The following is a 19554-nucleotide window of genomic DNA, read 5'->3' as shown; positions in this document are numbered from 1 at the left end:
GAAGTCTCTTGGATGAGAGACGAAACGTTTCTAGATTTTTTTGCTTTGTTTTGTTTTTTGTTTTTTTGAATGTCCAGAGGACCAGATTTAACTTTTTTGGATATCTAACAAATAGTTAAAACCAGCATGCTTTAGCAAGTTCATTGTAAATTTCAATTAAACAGAAAATCATTTAATAATTTCCAAAGTCATTCTCTTTCAAGAGCCATAAAAAACTTGGGTTATTGGCTTTAATTGTGATCTTAGCTTTGACTATACATGTTTCTAGAACTTTTTTTTAAATTATTATTTGTTACATCAAATTCACCTTAACCAATTTATTCAACTAATATCCTAGTGTTTAAAAAAATCAAATCACCATTTAACGTGATTATTTTGGATGGCATACAAAGTTATTTCGACTAACCACTGTAGATGAACTCGAACCATATGTTGGCTGGCCTGCAGCCAGATGAGAGGAGCACCAGGCTGCTCGCTGCACCGTCAGAGCCCACAAGCTGCAGCTGACCGTTAGTTAGGACAGCCCCAGCAATTACACAGTGAACGATCGAAAGCAACCACAAGAGGTCCGGAGGAGAGCGGAGCTGATCGGCAAACTCTTATCTGTGACGTAAAGGATTAAAGGAGTATGTTCTGCCTTTCTGTGCACACACACTGTTGCCCCGGCAGCCAAAATATGGCAAGTTAAGACGCAATGCAAGCGCTAAAATGCAAATGTTCATGCACAAAGCAAGTACGAAAGGCGTCCCCCGCATACAATCACAGCTCAAGCTGTCAATCCTACACAGAAAGGCAAACACAGTGCCAGAGCGAAGGCTTTGCAACTAGCCAACAAGATTAACTCTTGGGGATGACCATGCTTGCTGCTAAACAGTAATCACAACTGCCTGTCCCACACTCACACACATGCACACTCACACTCCTGCAGGTAAAAGGCAAAAGACACGTGAAGCTCAAGGGCCTTGCTTTAATATTCAGTTCTTTCTCTGCAGCTCCAGATGATTTAATCTAGAGTTACTGACAGATGTAATCAAGCAGCTAAGCTGCAGCCTGTTTAGTGACTAATGAGACATCTTGCTGGACATTTTATTAAAAAAGGAGGATAAGTAATTAGCCTGAGCCCCTTCAAAGGAGCCTTTAAAGTATGATCCACAGTGTGAGAGGCAGGAGCAGCAGATATGTTGAAACAAGCTTTCAGAAATTTGCAACAGCGAAGTGCAGCCAGGCTTATTGTCACAGAGCAACGTGTTAGAGGCATGATGTGGGTGGCTGGATGACCGTGCAGCTCTGGCCTGGGTTCAAATCAGGATGTGAACGAGGATCATTCAGACTACAGACTGGATGACGCAGAGCAGAACAGAGTTCATTAACCAGCGGGTCCTCAAGGAGCCGGGAGAGATGACAGGATAATGGAGCTGAGGTTGTTGGAGTGGAATGAAAACGACAGTTCAGATCGTTTCAAGTGGGGTTTCAGGGAGGAGTTTAAACAAAGAATATCTTACCTGTTGAAGAGAGCTTTTTGAACAAACTCAGCTTATAAAAACAAAGACCAACCTTTCATAGTGATTAATGCAAATTTAATATTCTATACATTTTACATTTCATTACGCAGCTATTTATTTAAAGCCTGTGATTAATTACAAAAACATTTGGCAGAAGCAGCTAGCTGTAGCACTTACAGCATGAATATCGTACTATTTTTGCTGGATTGATTGTGCAATGTGAAACTGGCACCACATTTAGAAATTATTTACATCAACAGCTGTGTGTGTTTTAGATTCGCGGCCTCGTTTAAACTAGCTCATCAATCCAGTCATATTCTCCAAACTCAGGTTTACTGAGCTAGCAGTAACAGGTGATTCATCCATCTTTACCCGCTTCTTCCTTTTTGGGTCACGGGCTCACTGGTGCCCATATTCAGCCATCACTGTGCGAGAGGCGGGGGACACCTGGACAGGTCTCCAGTCCATCACAGGGACACAAAGAGACACACAACCATTTTCTCTCTCACACCTAGGGACAATTTAAAGTTACCACTCAATCTGTTGTTCATAATAATTACACGGAGTCTCCCTTTAAAAGATTTCAACACTTAAACCAGGGGTCTGCAACCTGCGCCTCTTTGACCCGTCTGCAGCGGCTCTTTCAAGCTTTGACCAAAACTCAAATAAAACTGAATTTTATTGTTACACAAACAAAAATAAAGCTGGTTTTAACAGGTTTAATTTTCCTGCTTTTTTGGTCATTTCTTTTGCAAATATGTGAAAACTAGAACTACTATAAGAAGTAAAACACACTTTAACTTGATGCTTTATTTCTATACTTTAATTATGTTTTCCACAATTAAAAAAAAATCACATAGGTCTGCATAGTTCATAGTTTGCTTACTGTATTTTTCGGACTATAAAGAACTTTTAAAACCATTTAATCTTCTCAAAAATTGACAGTGAGTCTTATAATTTTATGCAGCTTATATATTAATTCTGGTTGTGCTTATTGACCTCAAACAAATTTTATGAGGTACAAGGCACTCAAACATCTGTCAAAATGAATTTATTTCACTTAATGCGCCTTATAATCAGGTGTGCCTTATGTATGGTTCATTGATATTGCGCCTCAGTCTGAAAAATACGGTAAATTGAAAAACATTGGTTAAAAAAAATACAGTTTATGTATTTTTTCCTTATTTACCAGAATCTGATCTTTTTCTTTTGTTTTAAATTGTAAACATATAAATAGATGTTTATAATCATTAGATATTTTTAATTTCAGGATGTGTGGCCCATAAAAAAAACCTCCAACAAACCAAGAGTGGCTCACGAGCCACCACTTGATAACCACAGTTGTAGCAGGTTGTTGCAGCTCTGGACACAGTTAATTTAACTAATTAAAATTAAATTAGTTTAATTTAATTCGGTGAACGAAAGTGCAAAAACTGCTCTTTTGATTGTAATCATTGTCTGTGTTTGTCTGACTGTTAGCAAAATATCTCATCACTGTACAGATTTATTTATGGTGGTGCTTCTACAACGGATTGACTTTTGGAGTAAACTTGATTCAAGATGACTGCCACGGCTAATTTACCTTTAAAAAAAAGTCACAAACGTGAATATAACTGTCATTTTTACAAAAGCTGAACTGAAATGTGGTGTGGTAGTAGCTGAGACTCTCCTCCAACACGTACTTATAGAACTAACGGATAAAGCAAGATGTGTTTAAAACATCTGTATGCAAGGCAGCAGGCTCGTGATTTATTCAAGATATGCTGTTTTTTAATTTTAAAATGAGCTTTGTTCAAAGACAACAATACAAAATCAGCATTATGTACTAAAAATCACCCCTAAATCTTTGCTTATCCATCAGAAATGTATTCAGTTTCATCACGTTTGATAAAGATGATGCACGTTAATCCAAACCAACAGCTTTGATTCAAACGTTGTATTTTTTTCACATCGGACGTGCCCGATTTCACTGAAATCAACTCGCTCTTCTCGTTATAAAGATAGAGAATAAAACAGGACACCCGGTCCAAAACAACAACAACAGTATGGCTCAACAAATACGACATGTGTTTTATATTTAAGACATAATTATAAAGTATTGCAGTTCAAGACAGTCATGAATAATTATGAAAAGAATCTGGTTTTGTTTGAGCCTAAGTGCATCATCATGTTAACCACTAATGTCAGATTGGAGGCCGTGCATTATGTTCATTTCCATATGATGGGAGGGGTTGTTGTTGGTGGCATTCACAAATCTGAAATAGCATCAGTGGTCTGGGATTTTCTGATTAACTAATGTGTGACTAAATTTGGTGTTTTTTATGATTTTTGTTTTTAACAAATAAAGAACATTTCTGTTTTTAATGCATGGAATTTAATAGAATATTTTGGGGGGAAAAAGCAAAACAGAGTCAGTTTGGAGAGTACCGGTATTCATCACGTGCGCCACAGTATGGCAGCGCAGACGGGAGCGACTCGCTCTTTTTTTGTTCCTCTTGTTTTAGTTTTAATTGGTTTGTGCCTAGGGCGGCACGGTGGCGCAACTGGTAGAGCTGCTGCCTCTCAGCGAGAAGGTCCCTGGTTCAAACCCCGGTCCAGGGGCCTTTCTGGGTGGAGTTTGCATGTTCTCTCCGTGCATGTGTGGGTTTTCTCCGGGTGCTCCGGTTTCCTCCCACAGACCAAAAACATGCATGTTAGGCTGATTGGTAACTCTAAATTGTCCCTAGGTGTGAGTGAGAAAGTGAATGGTTGTTTGTCTCGTTTGTCTCTGTGTGGCCCTGTGATGGACTTGCGACCCGTCCAGGGTGTACCCCGCCCCTCGCACAGTGATTGCTGGACATGGGCACCGGCGACCCCCGTGACCCAAAAAGGAACAAGCGGGTAAAGAAAATGGATGGATGGATGGATGGATGGTTTGTGCCTACACTGCACACCCACGCTACAGGTATGACCATGACACACTTGGAGTTTTGTGTGTCGCTGCCTTGCCATCGTGCCATGGTGGTTCAGTTCCCGGTCCCCTTCCAGCCACGGGCTCAGGCTCTGGCCTGTCATGGCGGTTGTCTCCTCCATCTGCCTGCACGGACCGAACTCTATGAAACAGTTTAGCTCCGTGGGGAAACCTTGGATGTTCTGTGTCTACCTGACCCGGTTCTGGAGGGCAGTCATCGTTCATTGCCGTGGTTGTTGTTATCATCATGCTGCTAACAGAACCATGTTGCTGTAGATGGTAAATGGACTGTACTTATCTAGAGCTTTTCCATCTTATCAACATACTCAAATCTCTTTACACAGCAATCTGTGCCCTCATTTACCCATTTGTACATCACTCTACTAGATCTGTACAAAGACTAATCAGAGCTTTATCACAGTCATACACCGATGGGACACATTGGAGGCAATGAGAAGTTCATTGTCTTGCCCATGGACAATTCAGCATGTGACTGCTGGTAGAATCGAACCCTCAACTCTTGCATTGGAGGACAACTGCTCTAGCCAATCAGCCACAGTCATCCAGATGCATTTGTTTTTTTTACTTTTGGCGTCTTGTTTTCATCTTTCTGTTGCATGCTTTGGTATTTCTTGTTTGTTTGGCGAGTCGAGACGGTTCTTCTCGTTCTCAGCATTCCGTTGCATTGACCTTGTGTTGATCTGCATGAACCTAGCCTATGACATTGCAGCATAAAACCACATTCTCTTCAGTCACTCTTGAGGTTTCTGTCTGACTGTTGTCAAAAATAAATGTTTCTGAGTGTGACTGATCAAACCTTCCGTTTAATGAGTTGGCTGAGCTCACGGATCCGGCTCCCAGGTGTCTGTCTCTCTGCAGCAGCGTTGAAATCGAGCCCCACCTCATTTGCAAATCAAACACATGAATTGAACGGTAATTGAGCCAGGCTCTGGTTTAAGCGGGAATTAGAGTGATTTTAAGTGTTTGCCAGGCAGGCGCCAGAGCTGCGTAAGGCACATTAGATGGCTGACTAAGTTGGCACGAGGGTCATGGTGGCCGTGCCAGGTCCTGTCAGCAGCAGGTCGGCTTTATTAGAGCACAACAATACAGATGATCATAATTCGCTCATTGGAACCGAATGAGCCTGATTGCACACTTCACTGAGTTTAAGGTTCATTTGGTAGAAACCCAGAGACGCTTGACTTTCTCTTGAATGTGCTTTTTTAAATGAGTTCTAATGGTGACATATTGTTTTTCTTATTTCTGCTTATTCTGGGCTTTTGTTGCCCATCCTATCAGCTTCCAAGTTTTTTTTTTTTTTTTTTTAAATGACAAAAGTATAAAGATCTTGAGTTCGCCTGGTTTTTTGTTTTGTTTTGTTTTTTTGCATATTTGCTCATCACGGCCTTGAAGCTTTTCGTTCAGCAACATTCTAGTAAGTGCTAAGTGCTCAAACTGCACAGAGAAAACCTTTTGTGTGCAGATTGCCTTTGTGTGAAGACTTCCACATGATGCAGGCAAAACTTAACATAAATATGAAATTGTCAAGAAAACGTCAGATTGTCAGCCCCCTGGCAAGACCCTTCCCTTATCCATTTGGTTTGTATGTTGTGAAAGCCCAGGTGAAAGGTAAGTATTTTCAGCAACCAGCTGTGTTAATACAGCTACCTGACACAGTTTGAAAGCGTTCTTGATAAAGCTTTTAAAGGCTAAGGCTGCAGTTGCGCCAAAAAAAAAGGAAAAAAATCCTTCACGTGTTGAAGTGAGGCCATGTCTATTCATTAAACGTGTCACCGGCACTAAGGGCTCCTCAGAGCTGGAGGCTGCTAACAGCGTGCCTACAGGGGGTTCAGCACAGCTTAACGACATCTTCTTCCACCGTTCTGCTCCAGGCTGCGGTGCACATGAAGGATCAGCCATGTTAGGTGAAGGAAGCACTCAAGATGTTAATAAATCCTCTTCTGTTTGACTGTACGGTAAGTCTGACCGGAAAAAGCTCTAGCATCTGGTGAAGTCTGCATTTTTCGGCAATTCTGATGATGCGCGCTAAAAATTGTAGGTGTCCGTGTATTAACACATGGCTCTAAAACATAAAAGAAGAACAGAAAATACATCTGAACAAAATCAGAACAAAACAAAGATCTCTAATATCTGTTGTTCCAAAATTTGCACTGGAATGGCCGTGCACACTGCAGCTCATCTTAAATACTAAACTGGTCTGACACGGTTTGCTCTCTCCAGATTGAGGGTGAGGTTCTGCCTCAAGTGGAGGAGTTCAAGTATCTCGGGGTTTTGGTCACGAGTGAGGGAAGAATGGAGCGTGGGATTAACAGACGGATTGGTGCAGCGTCTGCAGTATTGCGGACTCTGTACCGGTCCATTGTGGTGAAGAGAGAGCTGAGCTGTAAGGCAAAACTCTCTGTTTACAGGTCGGTCTACGTTCCTACCCTCACCTATGGTCACGAGCTCTGGGTAGTGACCGAAAGAATGAGATCGTAGATAAAGGTGCTTGAAATGAGTTTCCTCTGCAGGGTATCTGAACTCTCCCTTAGAGATAGGGTGAGAAGTTCAGTTATCAGGAGAGACTCGGAGTAGAACCGCTGCTCCTCCACATCAAGAGGAGCCAGTTGAGGTGGTTAGGGCATCTGGTAAGGATGCCCCATGGACGCCTCCCTAGGGAGGTGCTTTGGGCATGTCCAACTGGGAGGAGACCCAGGACACGCTGGAGAGACTGTCTGTCAGGTGGTCTGGGAACGCCTTGGAGTTCTCCCAGAAGAGCTGGAAGAGGTGGCTGTGGAGAGAGATGTCTGGACCTCCCTTCTCAAGCTGCTGCCCCCGCGACCCGACTTGGGAGTAAAAAAAGATAATGGATGGATGAATGGAAGGTCTGACATTGTGAGTTTATACATTTTTACCATTACCAGAGTCACTTAATCCAAGCACTGATTTAGGAGCAATGTCTATTCTGTTTTATGTAATAAATAAAAGATAATTTAAACAAAAAAAAAAAACTCCTAAAAAATGAAGGATATAAACAAGTGAAGGAAGTCTCTCAGGTGAAAAATAAATTAAGGCATTGATAAAGTGTTATCCAATCAAATTTTACAAAAATAAAAAGTGAAAAAAGTAAAAAAAACAATAAAGGGAGCAAGGCGTTCGGCGCTCATCAGCTGTGAAAGCAACCGAAACAGAATTAAATTAATGAAGCATTCAGCCTCTTCTTTCTATGAATTCTACCTCTCACTTTGACGAAGCTCAATAGGCAAAAAAAGAAAAGAAAAAATCTAAGGTTGCTGTCAATCTGCATATGTACGCTTCAAATGGAATGAATTACCGCAACGCTGCCTGAAAGACAATTTCACAATGTGCTTTCAAGGATCACAGCAATTCACAGAAACTCTTACAAGGCCCCATTCATGCCTGCACTGTATGATGAGGCGCGCCTGGTTATGTTGCTTCTGTTCGATTGTTGTCTAAGCGTTTGCAACGTGATCAATGCCTCTTGTTAGTCCTCGGGGACGGTAGCTAATTAACAAAGGGAAAAACCAAATTCATCAGAGTTGCCTCCCCTCCCCTGCACATTTTCCTCTGTCTCACATCTTCTTATACGATGGGATAAATACCTTGTCAGAAATTTTAGTTATTTCTGGGCCTTGGATGAAATATTTCCAAATGTATTTACAAAAAATAAATATGTGTACATTCAAATCTCATGGTAGAGACATGAAGTCCAGTTGTGGAAATAAAATATTAGCCATGACGTTAAAAATCCCCTTTACTTTTTATTTTCATGACTGCTTTTAATTAATTTCAAGCTTAGTGAGGTAAAAAAAAAAATATATATATATATAGGGAAGGTCTCAGTTTTATGCATGAAATGCTGGCATAAAAAAGGCACATATAAAATGGTTCAGAAAATAATCAGTCTAGTTAATTATTTAAACACAAGATGCCTAAAAACAATTATTTAATATAGAAAGTGAGTGGAAGAAACTATTGTCTAAGAGTTTTTTGTTGATTTTTAAGATTATTAACAAACAAATAAGCACCATCAAAAGAAAAAAAACAAACCCTACCATATATAAATAATGTTACTAATTGAATTTTTATTTGTTTATGTGTTTTGAATGTTTCTGATCAGTGCCCTGAGATGACTTCTGTTGTCACTTGGCGCTTTATAAATAAACTGAACTGAAATAAATGTAATGAAAATTGATATAAATCCAGTAAAGTTTTGTTGAATTTGGCATATAGTTTAAAAATTGTGGGGGTAAAATACATTTCTTTCATTAACATTTTTGTTAGATTCATCAGGAAGTTGTCACGTAGCTTTTTGAACACACAAACACACACGTCTTCCTTTCAAGTCGATTTTCGTACGATACACAAGAGACAAAGCTGCTCGTCTTGAAACTCCCTCTGTTCTCTGTGCCTCAGGCTGCCCTGTCTGGCCCACTTTACTGTATCAATAACAAAGTAAAAACCTCTAAATGAGTGAGATCAAGCGCTCCTCTAATATCATCATGATTACTATCTGCACATAACAGTAAAGGGGGTGTTAGATGGCTTTATATCTGGCTTGCTTTGGGGAGGGAAGGGGGCAAGCCGAAGCCTGCCGGGAGCAGCCTTCCTGTGTTTGATGAAAGAAGGAGCGAAAGGGAAACCTGTGTTTTCACTCGCAGATATTGTGATCTAACAAACCACTTGTAATGTCAGATGTTCTGAGATCCTCTGAAGACGAAAGAGAAAACAAAACAGTCGGGTGCTGCACTGTCGAGCTCACTTTATAAGCAAACGAAAAGAAAAGAAAGCAGTGCGTCTATCAAAAGGACGGTGATCTGATGGAACTGCTTCAGTTGTTTGGAGAAAACCCAATAGTTTATCTGACACCATTAATAAAAGATTAAGAGCTGTTGATCTCAATATTAAAATATCGTACTGTAAATATGGAAACACATCATTTAGACTACTTTAGTTTATACATGTTGTAAGTAAATCTACGACAGTTTCTGATTTAGGATGTATTATATGTATTCATACCTGTTATCCAATAAGAAAATCATTTAAGTGAATTGTTTAAGATGACTGGTTCATCTCTTTATTTTTTTTATTTCATACTGACAACATAAAAAGGCTTGTGTCAAAAATACACATGGGTAAAATGACGACTAATGTAACTTTACCAATAAATACATTCAAATTAGAACAATTCAATCAAAATCTAATCAAATTTCAGAATTTCTGTATGTATGTATGTCAGCAAAGTTTATACAAATTGGAATAAGGTATTCCATTTTCCTTAGGTCTTTAGGCTCAATGACCTACTCCAAAACATTGCTAGATTGCAAAAAATGTTGGAAGACCTCCTTTTGTGTGAAAGCCATCAAAACACTGATTTACTGTTACAGTAGTACTCAACAATTAGGCTTTCCCCACTATATTTAGCATTGCCCTCATCAGGTCTATACACCCACCCTGGCATGATTCTCTCTGACCGTCAGGATGGAGCTATGCTCTAAAACTGGGGTCGGGAACCTATGGCTCGCGAGCCAGATGTGGCTCTTTTGATGGCTGCATCTGGCTCGCAGACAAATCTTTAATAAAAAAAAAATAATGATAAAAAAAATAAAAGATGGTCACGGGTGGCTGGAGCCAATCGGATAATGCGTAACGTACATGGGTGGTCAGGAAGTAAATTTCCTTCATAGCAGCTAGCTAGCTAGTTGCGGAAACGTGTCGAAGAAGATGGCTAAAAGAAAACGAGATGAGGAGTATCGTACTTTTCAGCAGGAATGGACAGAGGAGTTCGCTTTTTTTGGAGAGAGCAGGTTCTGCAGTGTGTCTAATATGCAATGATAAAATTGCATCGACGAAACGTTCAAATATAAAGCGGCACTTCGACACATGCCATGCTACATTTGCATTGAAATATCCTGCGGGGGACAGCAGGAAGAACGCATGTGAAGAGCTACTGTGCAGAGTGCAAGCTAGTCAGCAGCAACTCCGTGTTTGGACCTAACAAGGTGACTGGAATTCGGCTAGTGTTGCTGGTGCTTTAGCAATTGTGAGAAACGGAAAGCCATTCACAGATGGTGAGTATGCCAAAACATTCATGCTTGATGTTGCCAATGAACTTTTTGAAGACTTTTCGGATAAAGACAAGATAATTAAACGAATAAAAGACATGCCTCTATCGGCAAGAACTGTTCATGATCGTACCATCAAGATGGCAAATCAAATTGAGGCAACACAAGTGACGGACATAAATGCAGCAACATTATTTTCTCTCGCTTTGGATGAGTCAACAAACAAAAGCCATTTATCCCAGTTCAGCGTGATTGCAAGGTATGCTGTCGGTGACACACTACGTGAGGAAAGTCTTGCTGTTTTGCCTCTGAAAGGGACAACAGGAGGGGGGGATTTATTCAAGTCTTTCACTGAGTTTGCTAAAGAAAAAAAATTAACAACAGCATAACAATGTTATTAAAAAGAATTCAGAGGCTTATTGTACTTTAAAAGTGTTGGTCTTACATAAAATACACATTTACTTGTATTTAGTTTTAAAAAATATTGTATGGCTCTCACGGAATTACATTTTAAAATATGTGGCGTTTATGGCTCTCTCAGCCAAAAAGGTTCCCAACCCCTGCTCTAAAAGATCAAGCCACACAAGTATGACAGTGCCACCATGGGTATCATGTCTGTGGCAAGATCTTTCTATGACCCCAAAAAAGTTAAGTCTGGTCCTCTGGATGGGTTAAAAAAAACAAATTTGTAGAAATGTTTTGTCTTTCAACCGAAAGACGAAATGTTTCTACAATTTTTTTTTTTTTTTTTACCTGTCCAGAGGACCAGACTTAACTTTTTTTTTTTTTTAGATTTTTCTACCTGGATTATTGAGCCTGCATCAGGATAGCTTTCTATGACATAGTCAAGATCAGAGATGTAGCTCAGGCATGTGGTCTATCATGCTTCAAATTCAAATGGTTAAGTCACGCTAGCGCATGCAGTTGCCATGTTATACTGTACAGTAGATACACATCCACCACTGGCACCACGCTCCACCATGGACCACGATCCGCTACCACTATGTTGCTAAACCATCAGAACCTCTCTACTGAACTTTTGTACATGCTTAAAACTATCATGGCCCTGTCATAATTTATCTCTCACAATGGGAAGGCTAATGTACCTAAAGTCCTGGAAAAGACCCAACAAAGACCATTTATGTTTGCGTTGTAAAAAGTGCCATTATACATTGGTGTGGGCGACTGATCAACCCAATCGGACCAGCTTTCTTTAATTTTGTACTGCTGTTTTCCAAATAGCGACAACTAAGTATGTCCGGTGAAAGAGAATCTACAGTATGTAGCATCTAAATCTGAATGGAAGGCTTAAGAGAAAATTACCCTATTTCTTTCTAGATAGATAAAACAGTTAAAACAACCTCCCCACTCATACGTACGTATGATAAACTGAGGGCTTAGTCTTACCGTCTTGTTCTGTTTTGGTCAGCTCAACGAGCTTCTTCTGTTTCAGAGTGTCCACCACATCTGCCAGGCTTCCTTTGCGACGCTCCGGTGTCCCAAACGTGAGGCCGATGATCGTCTCTCCTCGATCTCTAGAACACTCCTCTGGTTTGGTTGGAGAGGTAGAGTTATTCCGGTAGGTGTAAACTGAGCAGCCCTTGGTGCTTTCATTGTCCTGAGAAGAAACAGCAAGCACGAGTTACAAGAGTTTAGTCCCTTACTGGATATGGCTTCGGACTTGGCTGAAGTAACATTGACATGAACTTACTAGAGTAACACTGCAAATGTCAAGTTCAAGTTTGCCTTTTGCTTCTAACAGAAGGTGACGATTAGAGTATTTGATCTATCTGTCAGCAAGAGTACAATGGTGCTGCTCCATTACGTCTTTCAAGTTGCTTGGGTCACTTGTTTATGGCCCTGCCGTGGCATTATACTATGGCTCAGTGTAAAATGTTAACATCTGCTTTTCACATGAGAAAATCTCAACCTAAGAACAGGCTCTGGAATAAATGGGAACAGAAAAAGACTGTTGTCTGACTTGAACCACAGCTGATTCATTCTGCTTGAAAACAAAAGATCGATCACCTTTGTTCACATAAAGCTGAGAAGGTGCAGCTATGCAGGAGTATCTCGAGTGGTGCTTTTATATCTTAATATTTTTCATTGTTAAGAATTCAACAGCAGTCTAAAGAAAAAAGGCTGAAACCTGTCTTGGTTAAAGTCAACCCAAACTCCGAAATTGGTGGGAAGCAGCTAAAATACTTTTGATGGATCTTCATATTTTCTTTTGCATGAAGAGACTGCTTGTGTTCTGCTGGGTTAAGCAAGAGGCACAATGAGTCTATATTTACCAAGAAGATAATCCCTTTGGGATGGCCATATTGTCCCATACAACAGACCTCACCACAGGTGTTCTAACGCTGGAGCTATTTCAGGATGCTTTCTCCATTCCTTACAGAGTGTGGGGGGATCTCCAAGAACTTTCGGAGGCTTATGTTTCAAAGACAACGAGCTTTGGTGAACAGCAGGATCTTAAGACGCCCTTGAAATGGCTCCAAGGGGCCCCACTGTGCACTTTGTCTTTAAGCAGAAGATGCCTCTGTAATGAGGACTGGAGGATAGTGTGTCACTGGTGGATTGTTCAGGCGTGTTTTTAGGTTACACACAAGGAGTTATAGAACCTGAATGGTGCAGGCAGGATGAGCTGATGGTCAGGTTCATGACAACATGTGTGAACTTGTAGGTTTGTCCCTTGAGCAAGGCAACTTGAACTGATTCTTTGAAGAAGAAAAAACAGAATCAGATTTCTAATATTTTTTTTAAATGTGGTAAACAATAATTATTGTTAATTATTAAATAGAAAAATGCCAGTGCAGCTACTCTTATCCCTAAAGATTAAATAATATTTCTAATAATCTCACCTGTGAAAATAGCATTATGTTTGAACTGTGTAAAAAGTAAAAAGAAAGATTAGCTCAAAATAAATGTTAAAAAAATGCTGACAATGGCTCATTAGGGTCATCATGGTAACCACGCACATGTGTCTCTCACTCCCTGACAGATGTCTTAATATGACAGGCAGTCTGAAATGCACAGTAGCGCATAAAACAAAAACAAACAAACAAACAAAAAAACTAAAGATAAATAAAGACTGTGATGGACTGGAGACCTGTCCAGGGTGTCCCCCACTTCGTGCACAGTGACTGCTGGATACGGGTATCAGTGACCCCTGCAACCCGGAAAGGAAGACGTGGGTAAAGACGCTGGATGGATGGATGGATGGATGGATAAAGATACATTATCCATCCATCCATTATCTTTACCCGTTTATTCCATTTTGGGTCACGGGGGTCGCTGGTGCCCATGTCCAGCAATCACTGTGCAAGGGGCAGGGTACACCCTGGACGGGTCGCAAGTCCATCACAGGGCCACATAGAGACAAACAACCATGCACTCTCACTCACACCTAGAGAAAATTTAGAGTTACCAATCAGCCTAACATGCATGTTTTTGGTCTGTGGGAGGAAACCGGAGTACCCGGAGAAAACCCACGCATGCACGGAGAGAACATGCAAACTCCACCCAGAAGGCCCCTGGACCGGGGTTTGAACCAGGGACCTGTTCGCTGAGAGGCAGCAGCTCTACCAGTTGCGCCACCGTGCTGCAAAGATACATTATATTGAACCAATTTTGAACTGTGTGACAGAAGTATCTGGTTATGTATAAACTGTATGAGAAATGTAAAAAAAAAAAAAAAAACATGCAAAAAAGTATTTGCTTTCAAATGTTTAAGTTTAGATAGCTCAAAAGTCAGTTTGTGACATCATCATGTTACTTTAAACTTTCAGTGGTAAAATCTCCAAATATCACTAAATTAAATTAACTGTTAAAGATATGAAAATGACAGTTCAGTCATGTAAAGTCCAATTTTCAGTAATGTTTGACTTGACGTTTCTATTGTGAAGTTTCTGAATTTTCTGTCTTGCGCTGCCAAAATCCTATTGTTGTGTTTGTGGAAAGGTTTCGTTGCTCTTTGCAAATTTCCTTCAATACGTCTACCAAACGTCATGGCACAATATTCCCAATCAAGCAGCAGGTATTGATTTTGTTTTTCAAAGCTTCAAGAGAAATGGCAAATTAAAAATAATGAAAGAAACAGAAGTTTATTGGGTAAATAGTAAATAGGGTGCATCAGTATGTTAGCACTCTTAATAAGGAATACTGAAAAGGAATGTCTGGAAAAAAGCTGTTTGTCATTTTTTGTTTTGTTTACTCAAATATTGGAACTGGTTATTCTTTTACTGATTTAACTGAGGCAACACTTACTCCTGCTGCACGCTGAGCTCGTTGTTCTGGGCCTAAAACTTCAAGTATCCCTTTCAGTAAAGCTTCCCAGGATTGAGGAAGAGTTTTGCCTGAAGGTAGCTCTGAACCTCGAAGTTAAAGCAAAGTAAAATCAAAGTTTCTATAAAGTTGGATTGAGCTTAAACATCTTGAGGGGTATATTTTAATGTCTGTACAACTAAATGAATGTTTTGTAATACAAAAACAATTAAAATATTTTATTCAGAACCCCATTTGTCAGGGAAATGTGAGATGTGTTTGCAACAATGATCATACCAACAGCAACCTTACTCCAAGAACTTTCCTCAGAAGCTCAACTCAAACCAGCTTTATCCATCAGGGACCAACAGAACCTGAAGCCAAGTTCTACCACCTCAATACATTCACATACAAACACCTGAAAACATGCTGAGTAGATGAGAAGAATCTGGGGGTATAACTCTCCGGAGGAGGACCCTCAGTGGGCTGCCTTCAGCACTGCCTACAGCAAATAGACCAGAGACGACTGCTGTTGTGTGTGTGTGTGTGTCCGGTGTAGTGCTTGTGTATATATACATTTAAAAGTGGGCACACAAGAGTGCGCGATCATCATTATGCATGAGAATTTGCGCTCCTGTGCGCTCCAGCATGTATTTCATGAGTGTTTTATGAGGTGCGTGCCCCAAGTGTGTTCACTGTGTCCGCACAGCAACCGCTTTTGTTTTATAGATGTGAGTTAGTGCAACATATCTTGTGTTGGGGCACGGTCAGTTTCTGTTCTCCGTGCGTAATTCACTTCTCACCATCACAGCAGGGCCGACGTGCTCCCACTCAGCGTCTGTTGGTTTCTCTCTGGCAGGCTGAAGTTTGTCCGGGTGGGGCTCATCATGCGAAGAAGGCGATGCCGTCTCCTTTGGGCTGTCTCGCTCTGCGCCGTCCCAGGGCCCGTTGTCCTGACCGATCATTTCCGCCTCCTCAGACGGTACATGAAAGGGAGGAGTTGCTCTCATGGAAGACATCATTCTGTGAAGAAGGGAGAAAGAGAAAGGGATTTTGGTGATTTTTTTGGTTTGGTTTGTGTGATTTACAGTCTTGGCACCAGAAAGAAATACAAACAGAGGTGACAGGAGAACATTGTGATATTAGTGCTGCTGATCTCTTGGTGAAAAAGTTAATCAAAATATCAAAAGATTTCAGAACCAACACTGACGGGAGTTGCATTCAGGCCTAAAAAATCTGACCCGACCCCAGCACGTAGACATTTTTTCCAAACCCAACCCGATCCGATCAAATTCACTGGAATTACAGGCCCGAACCAAAAAAAAACATTATTTTTATTAAGCTTTTACTGCTTTTATAAGCAAATAAGTTAGACTTTTTTTTTTTTTTTTTAAGTATTTTAGAAAAAGGAAGACATAAGACTTCTTCCAACATTTTTCAGTCAGGTCATCTGGACAGTTTCTTTTTTTTGTGCTGAAACGTTTCACCTTCGATCCGGAAGGCTTCATCAGTCAAGGAAACACACAACAAAACTGATTCTTCCCCCAACAGCTTAGTCCAGCTTACTTCTGGATCGAAGGCGAAACGTTTCAGCACAGAAAAAAGAAACTGTCCAGATGACCTGACTGAAAAATGTTGGATTGTATACCTGGATTATTGAGCATGGACTTTGTTGATATAACATTTCTTGTTTCACCAAATGGATAGTAACAAAACTAATTGCCTAAAAAAAATCAACTCTAAATAAAGATAGGCTATACAGATGAATAAAACTATTTTTAGAGTAAAATTATTTGGAAAAATACAGAACAAGTCTATTTTAATTAAACGCGATGCTCGCTTCGGCTTTTGTAGATGCTGCTACTTCCTTCACCGCAGATGACAGCAGGTTCGGAGACGCGCGCAGCCGGTGATCAGCTGATTGATCCATCCATCCATTATCTTTACACACCTTCCTTTTCAGGTAGCAGAGGTCGCTGGTGCCCATGTCCAGCAGTCACTGTGCGAAAGGTGGGGGACACTCTGGACAGGTCTCAAGTCCATTTCAACCGGTGGGTCAGTGGATGCGCGCGATGGTGATCAGCTGATCCATCTCAGCTTAACGCAACTTTTTAACCTCTTTAAACCAGCCGGCCGGACCTGCCTCCTACTATACAAGTAGATTAACACAATTTTATATTGTGCATTCTTATTTAGTTTTATTTGTGCTGCATGATTTGTAAAACCGCATCAAAGCCCGAGACCGGCTCGGCCCACACATTAATCACATTATAATGGCCCGGACCGGCCCTAATCCAGGTCGGTCTGGGCCGGGTTTCGGGTTTGAGTTAGAAAGGACAGCTGTTCTCCTGGATGCCTTTGAAATATACGTATGACTGTCAGTTTAAGTGGAATGAGCAGTGCTGCACTTTTTGGCAAAGCAGAAAACGGTGATTATTATTTCATTTATAGACAGGAAACATAAAGATTTTGATATGAGAATAGAATTAAATGTCAGCATAAACCAAAGAAATGAAAAAAAATTGATGTAAGATATGCAACAATTCAACGATAGACACATTTGACAGGGAAGAAAAAGATTCATTCACATTTCATTGATCTGAGTTGTTGAACAGAACTTCTGCGCGTGTACACTATTTATGAGTAAGTTGAAGTGTGACTCGTAAAATGGGCAGGAATCCCGTCTGCTCCGACCGTTGTTCAGAGACCATATGGGCCGTAATGTTCTGAACATGTCACTGTTTTACTGCCTTGGCTGGAACGCAGCATCCAGTGACTCGCAGGTTAAACTAGAGGAGGGCCGTGGGTGGAATGGCATGAAAAGTGAAACTGCCTCAACTCTGACCTGAAGATGGTGGAGAACCAATAATAGTACAGCTTCATTACCTGCACAGTAAGGACAAACTGTACTGAACATTTGCCCCTGATTTGAATTAAGTATTTCAGAGAAAAACAAGAAACGAGGATTAATTTCTCACAAAAGTTTGCTCCAGTTCGGAGAGCAAGCTACAGCTCTAAAGGGAAGATGATATTAAATCCATGTTGCACTGATGGTTTATCCTGAAATCTGTCTGAAGTTGGTATTAACTCAAAAATTCCCAATCTAACACAGAGTTTATTGACTGGGGTCACCTCTGTTTGAAAGTATGTCAGTCAGCGAACCCTTCTGATTGTCTGTGTAAAATTAGTCAAATAATCATGTCTCAGTTTGTTTAGGGGCAAAGAGACTTTACGCCTCAAATAAGAAACTATTGAGTTTGTTACCAAAGAAAGTTGGCTGCATCCAAACAAAAGGCAAGCATGGGGTGCATTTTCTGGCATGAAGTTAACTTTTGAGAAGACGTGCTCCCATCAGACCAAACAGCATAAAGCAGGGCAGCTTCCAGCAGTATTTTAATGAACAACAAAGTGTGGGATCTAAACTGGCCTACAGGCAGTCCAGTTCAGTCTTCTGAAGAAAATGTGCAGCTCATGGTGAAGAGGAGAAACGGACAGCAGCTCTCACAGACTGCTGGGACGCTGAAATTTGGATTAAAAACAAAAAGAACATTAATTTTCCTCGTAAAACCAAAATATATTGTTTTCTAAATTCGTAAGCCTTTTACAACAGTGGTCCTGAGGTGTAAATGAGCAACATTAAAATAAAAAAAACAGAATTACATTAAGCCAAAGCGGAAGTGGCCGGAAATACATTTGAAAAAAAACAAATTACATGACATAAAATCTTTTTTTTTTTTTTTTTTTTTTTTTTGTAATTTTGGATTCTCAATAAAAAAAAACAACTGAATGGATGGTACACGGACCCCATATCCTTCATGAGAGTTTGTATTTTTATCTTGTTACTGTACATTGTTCTGGTATTATTTTTTATGTTGTAAATAAAATTAAATTAAATTAAATTAAAAAAAAAAACACTTAAAGTTTGGCTTAATGTAATTCTGTTTTTTTTTTTATTGTGATGCTGTTATTAATAAACTTTTTTCTCGCAATATACTAAAACAACATGCTCTTTGTTAATATCTATCCCCAAAGGTTGTAACCGACCGTTTTTAATTTATTAGAAACAAAGTATTTTAGTTTACCTCATAATTCAAGTTTATGACCAGATTAATGCAGCCTCCTGTACATAAATAACGGTTCTTAATAATCTGCAGCCTTGTCCTCAGTGTTTGCAGTAAAAGTTGACAACAGGTGTCTGTATATACATTCAAGTTACAGCTTCTGTTTTAAAAGTGGCCTGTCAAACGTTGCATCCTGACACCGGTGCCGTCCTCGTTCCACACTGGAAGTTTTGGAACAAGAAGGCTTAGCGTTTACGCAACATTTTGAGTTCTTGAGATCACAAGACTCTCGACAAGCAACACATAACAAGTCAATCTACTCAGGCGCTCCACTCTGAAGCAAGCATAAAATAAGAGAAGACAGAAGACAGCCTATTTTTAGCTGACAATATTGTTACTGCTGTGTTCATGGGGAAGCTTGGTTTCCTAGAACCGGTGTCTCATATGGCCAGGAATGTCCAGACTCCTAACCTGCTGCCACTGGTTGGGTTTCACCAGCAAACACCATTTAGTTTGTTGTTAAGCACGCCCCAAAGTCTTTGTGACTGGCTGGAGGAGGAAAACAGTGCACGTTACGCACTGATCATCAAGGAAGAGATCCTTTAGCTTCATTTTTGACTGCCCCTTTGGTAAACTAACTCTGTGGCCTTAAAACTTTAATGGAATTTGAAGTTTAAATATTGAAACTA

The 19554-nt window shown here is 40.3% G+C and overlaps 1 protein-coding gene across 1 annotated transcript in view; it reads right to left on the bottom strand.

Moving 5' to 3' along the window:
* The window catches only part of LOC119416093 (transcription factor SOX-6), a 145700-nt gene that overhangs the window by 95676 nt on the left and 30470 nt on the right, over positions 1 to 19554 (bottom strand). Inside the window, exons 2-3 of the mRNA XM_037683271.1 lie at positions 15608 to 15827; positions 11946 to 12156 (exon numbers count right to left, since the gene is read on the bottom strand). Of these exons, the coding sequence (XP_037539199.1) occupies positions 11946 to 12156; positions 15608 to 15826 (430 nt within the window). The 5' untranslated portion in view covers position 15827. The remainder of the gene's footprint in view (positions 1 to 11945; positions 12157 to 15607; positions 15828 to 19554) is intronic.

Source organism: Nematolebias whitei, chromosome 10 (genome assembly GCF_014905685.2).
Source record: "Nematolebias whitei isolate Nwh7 chromosome 10, NemWhi1, whole genome shotgun sequence".
Classification (NCBI taxonomy): Eukaryota; Metazoa; Chordata; class Actinopteri; order Cyprinodontiformes; family Rivulidae; genus Nematolebias; species Nematolebias whitei.
This window is presented reverse-complemented; position numbering and strand designations above follow the sequence as displayed.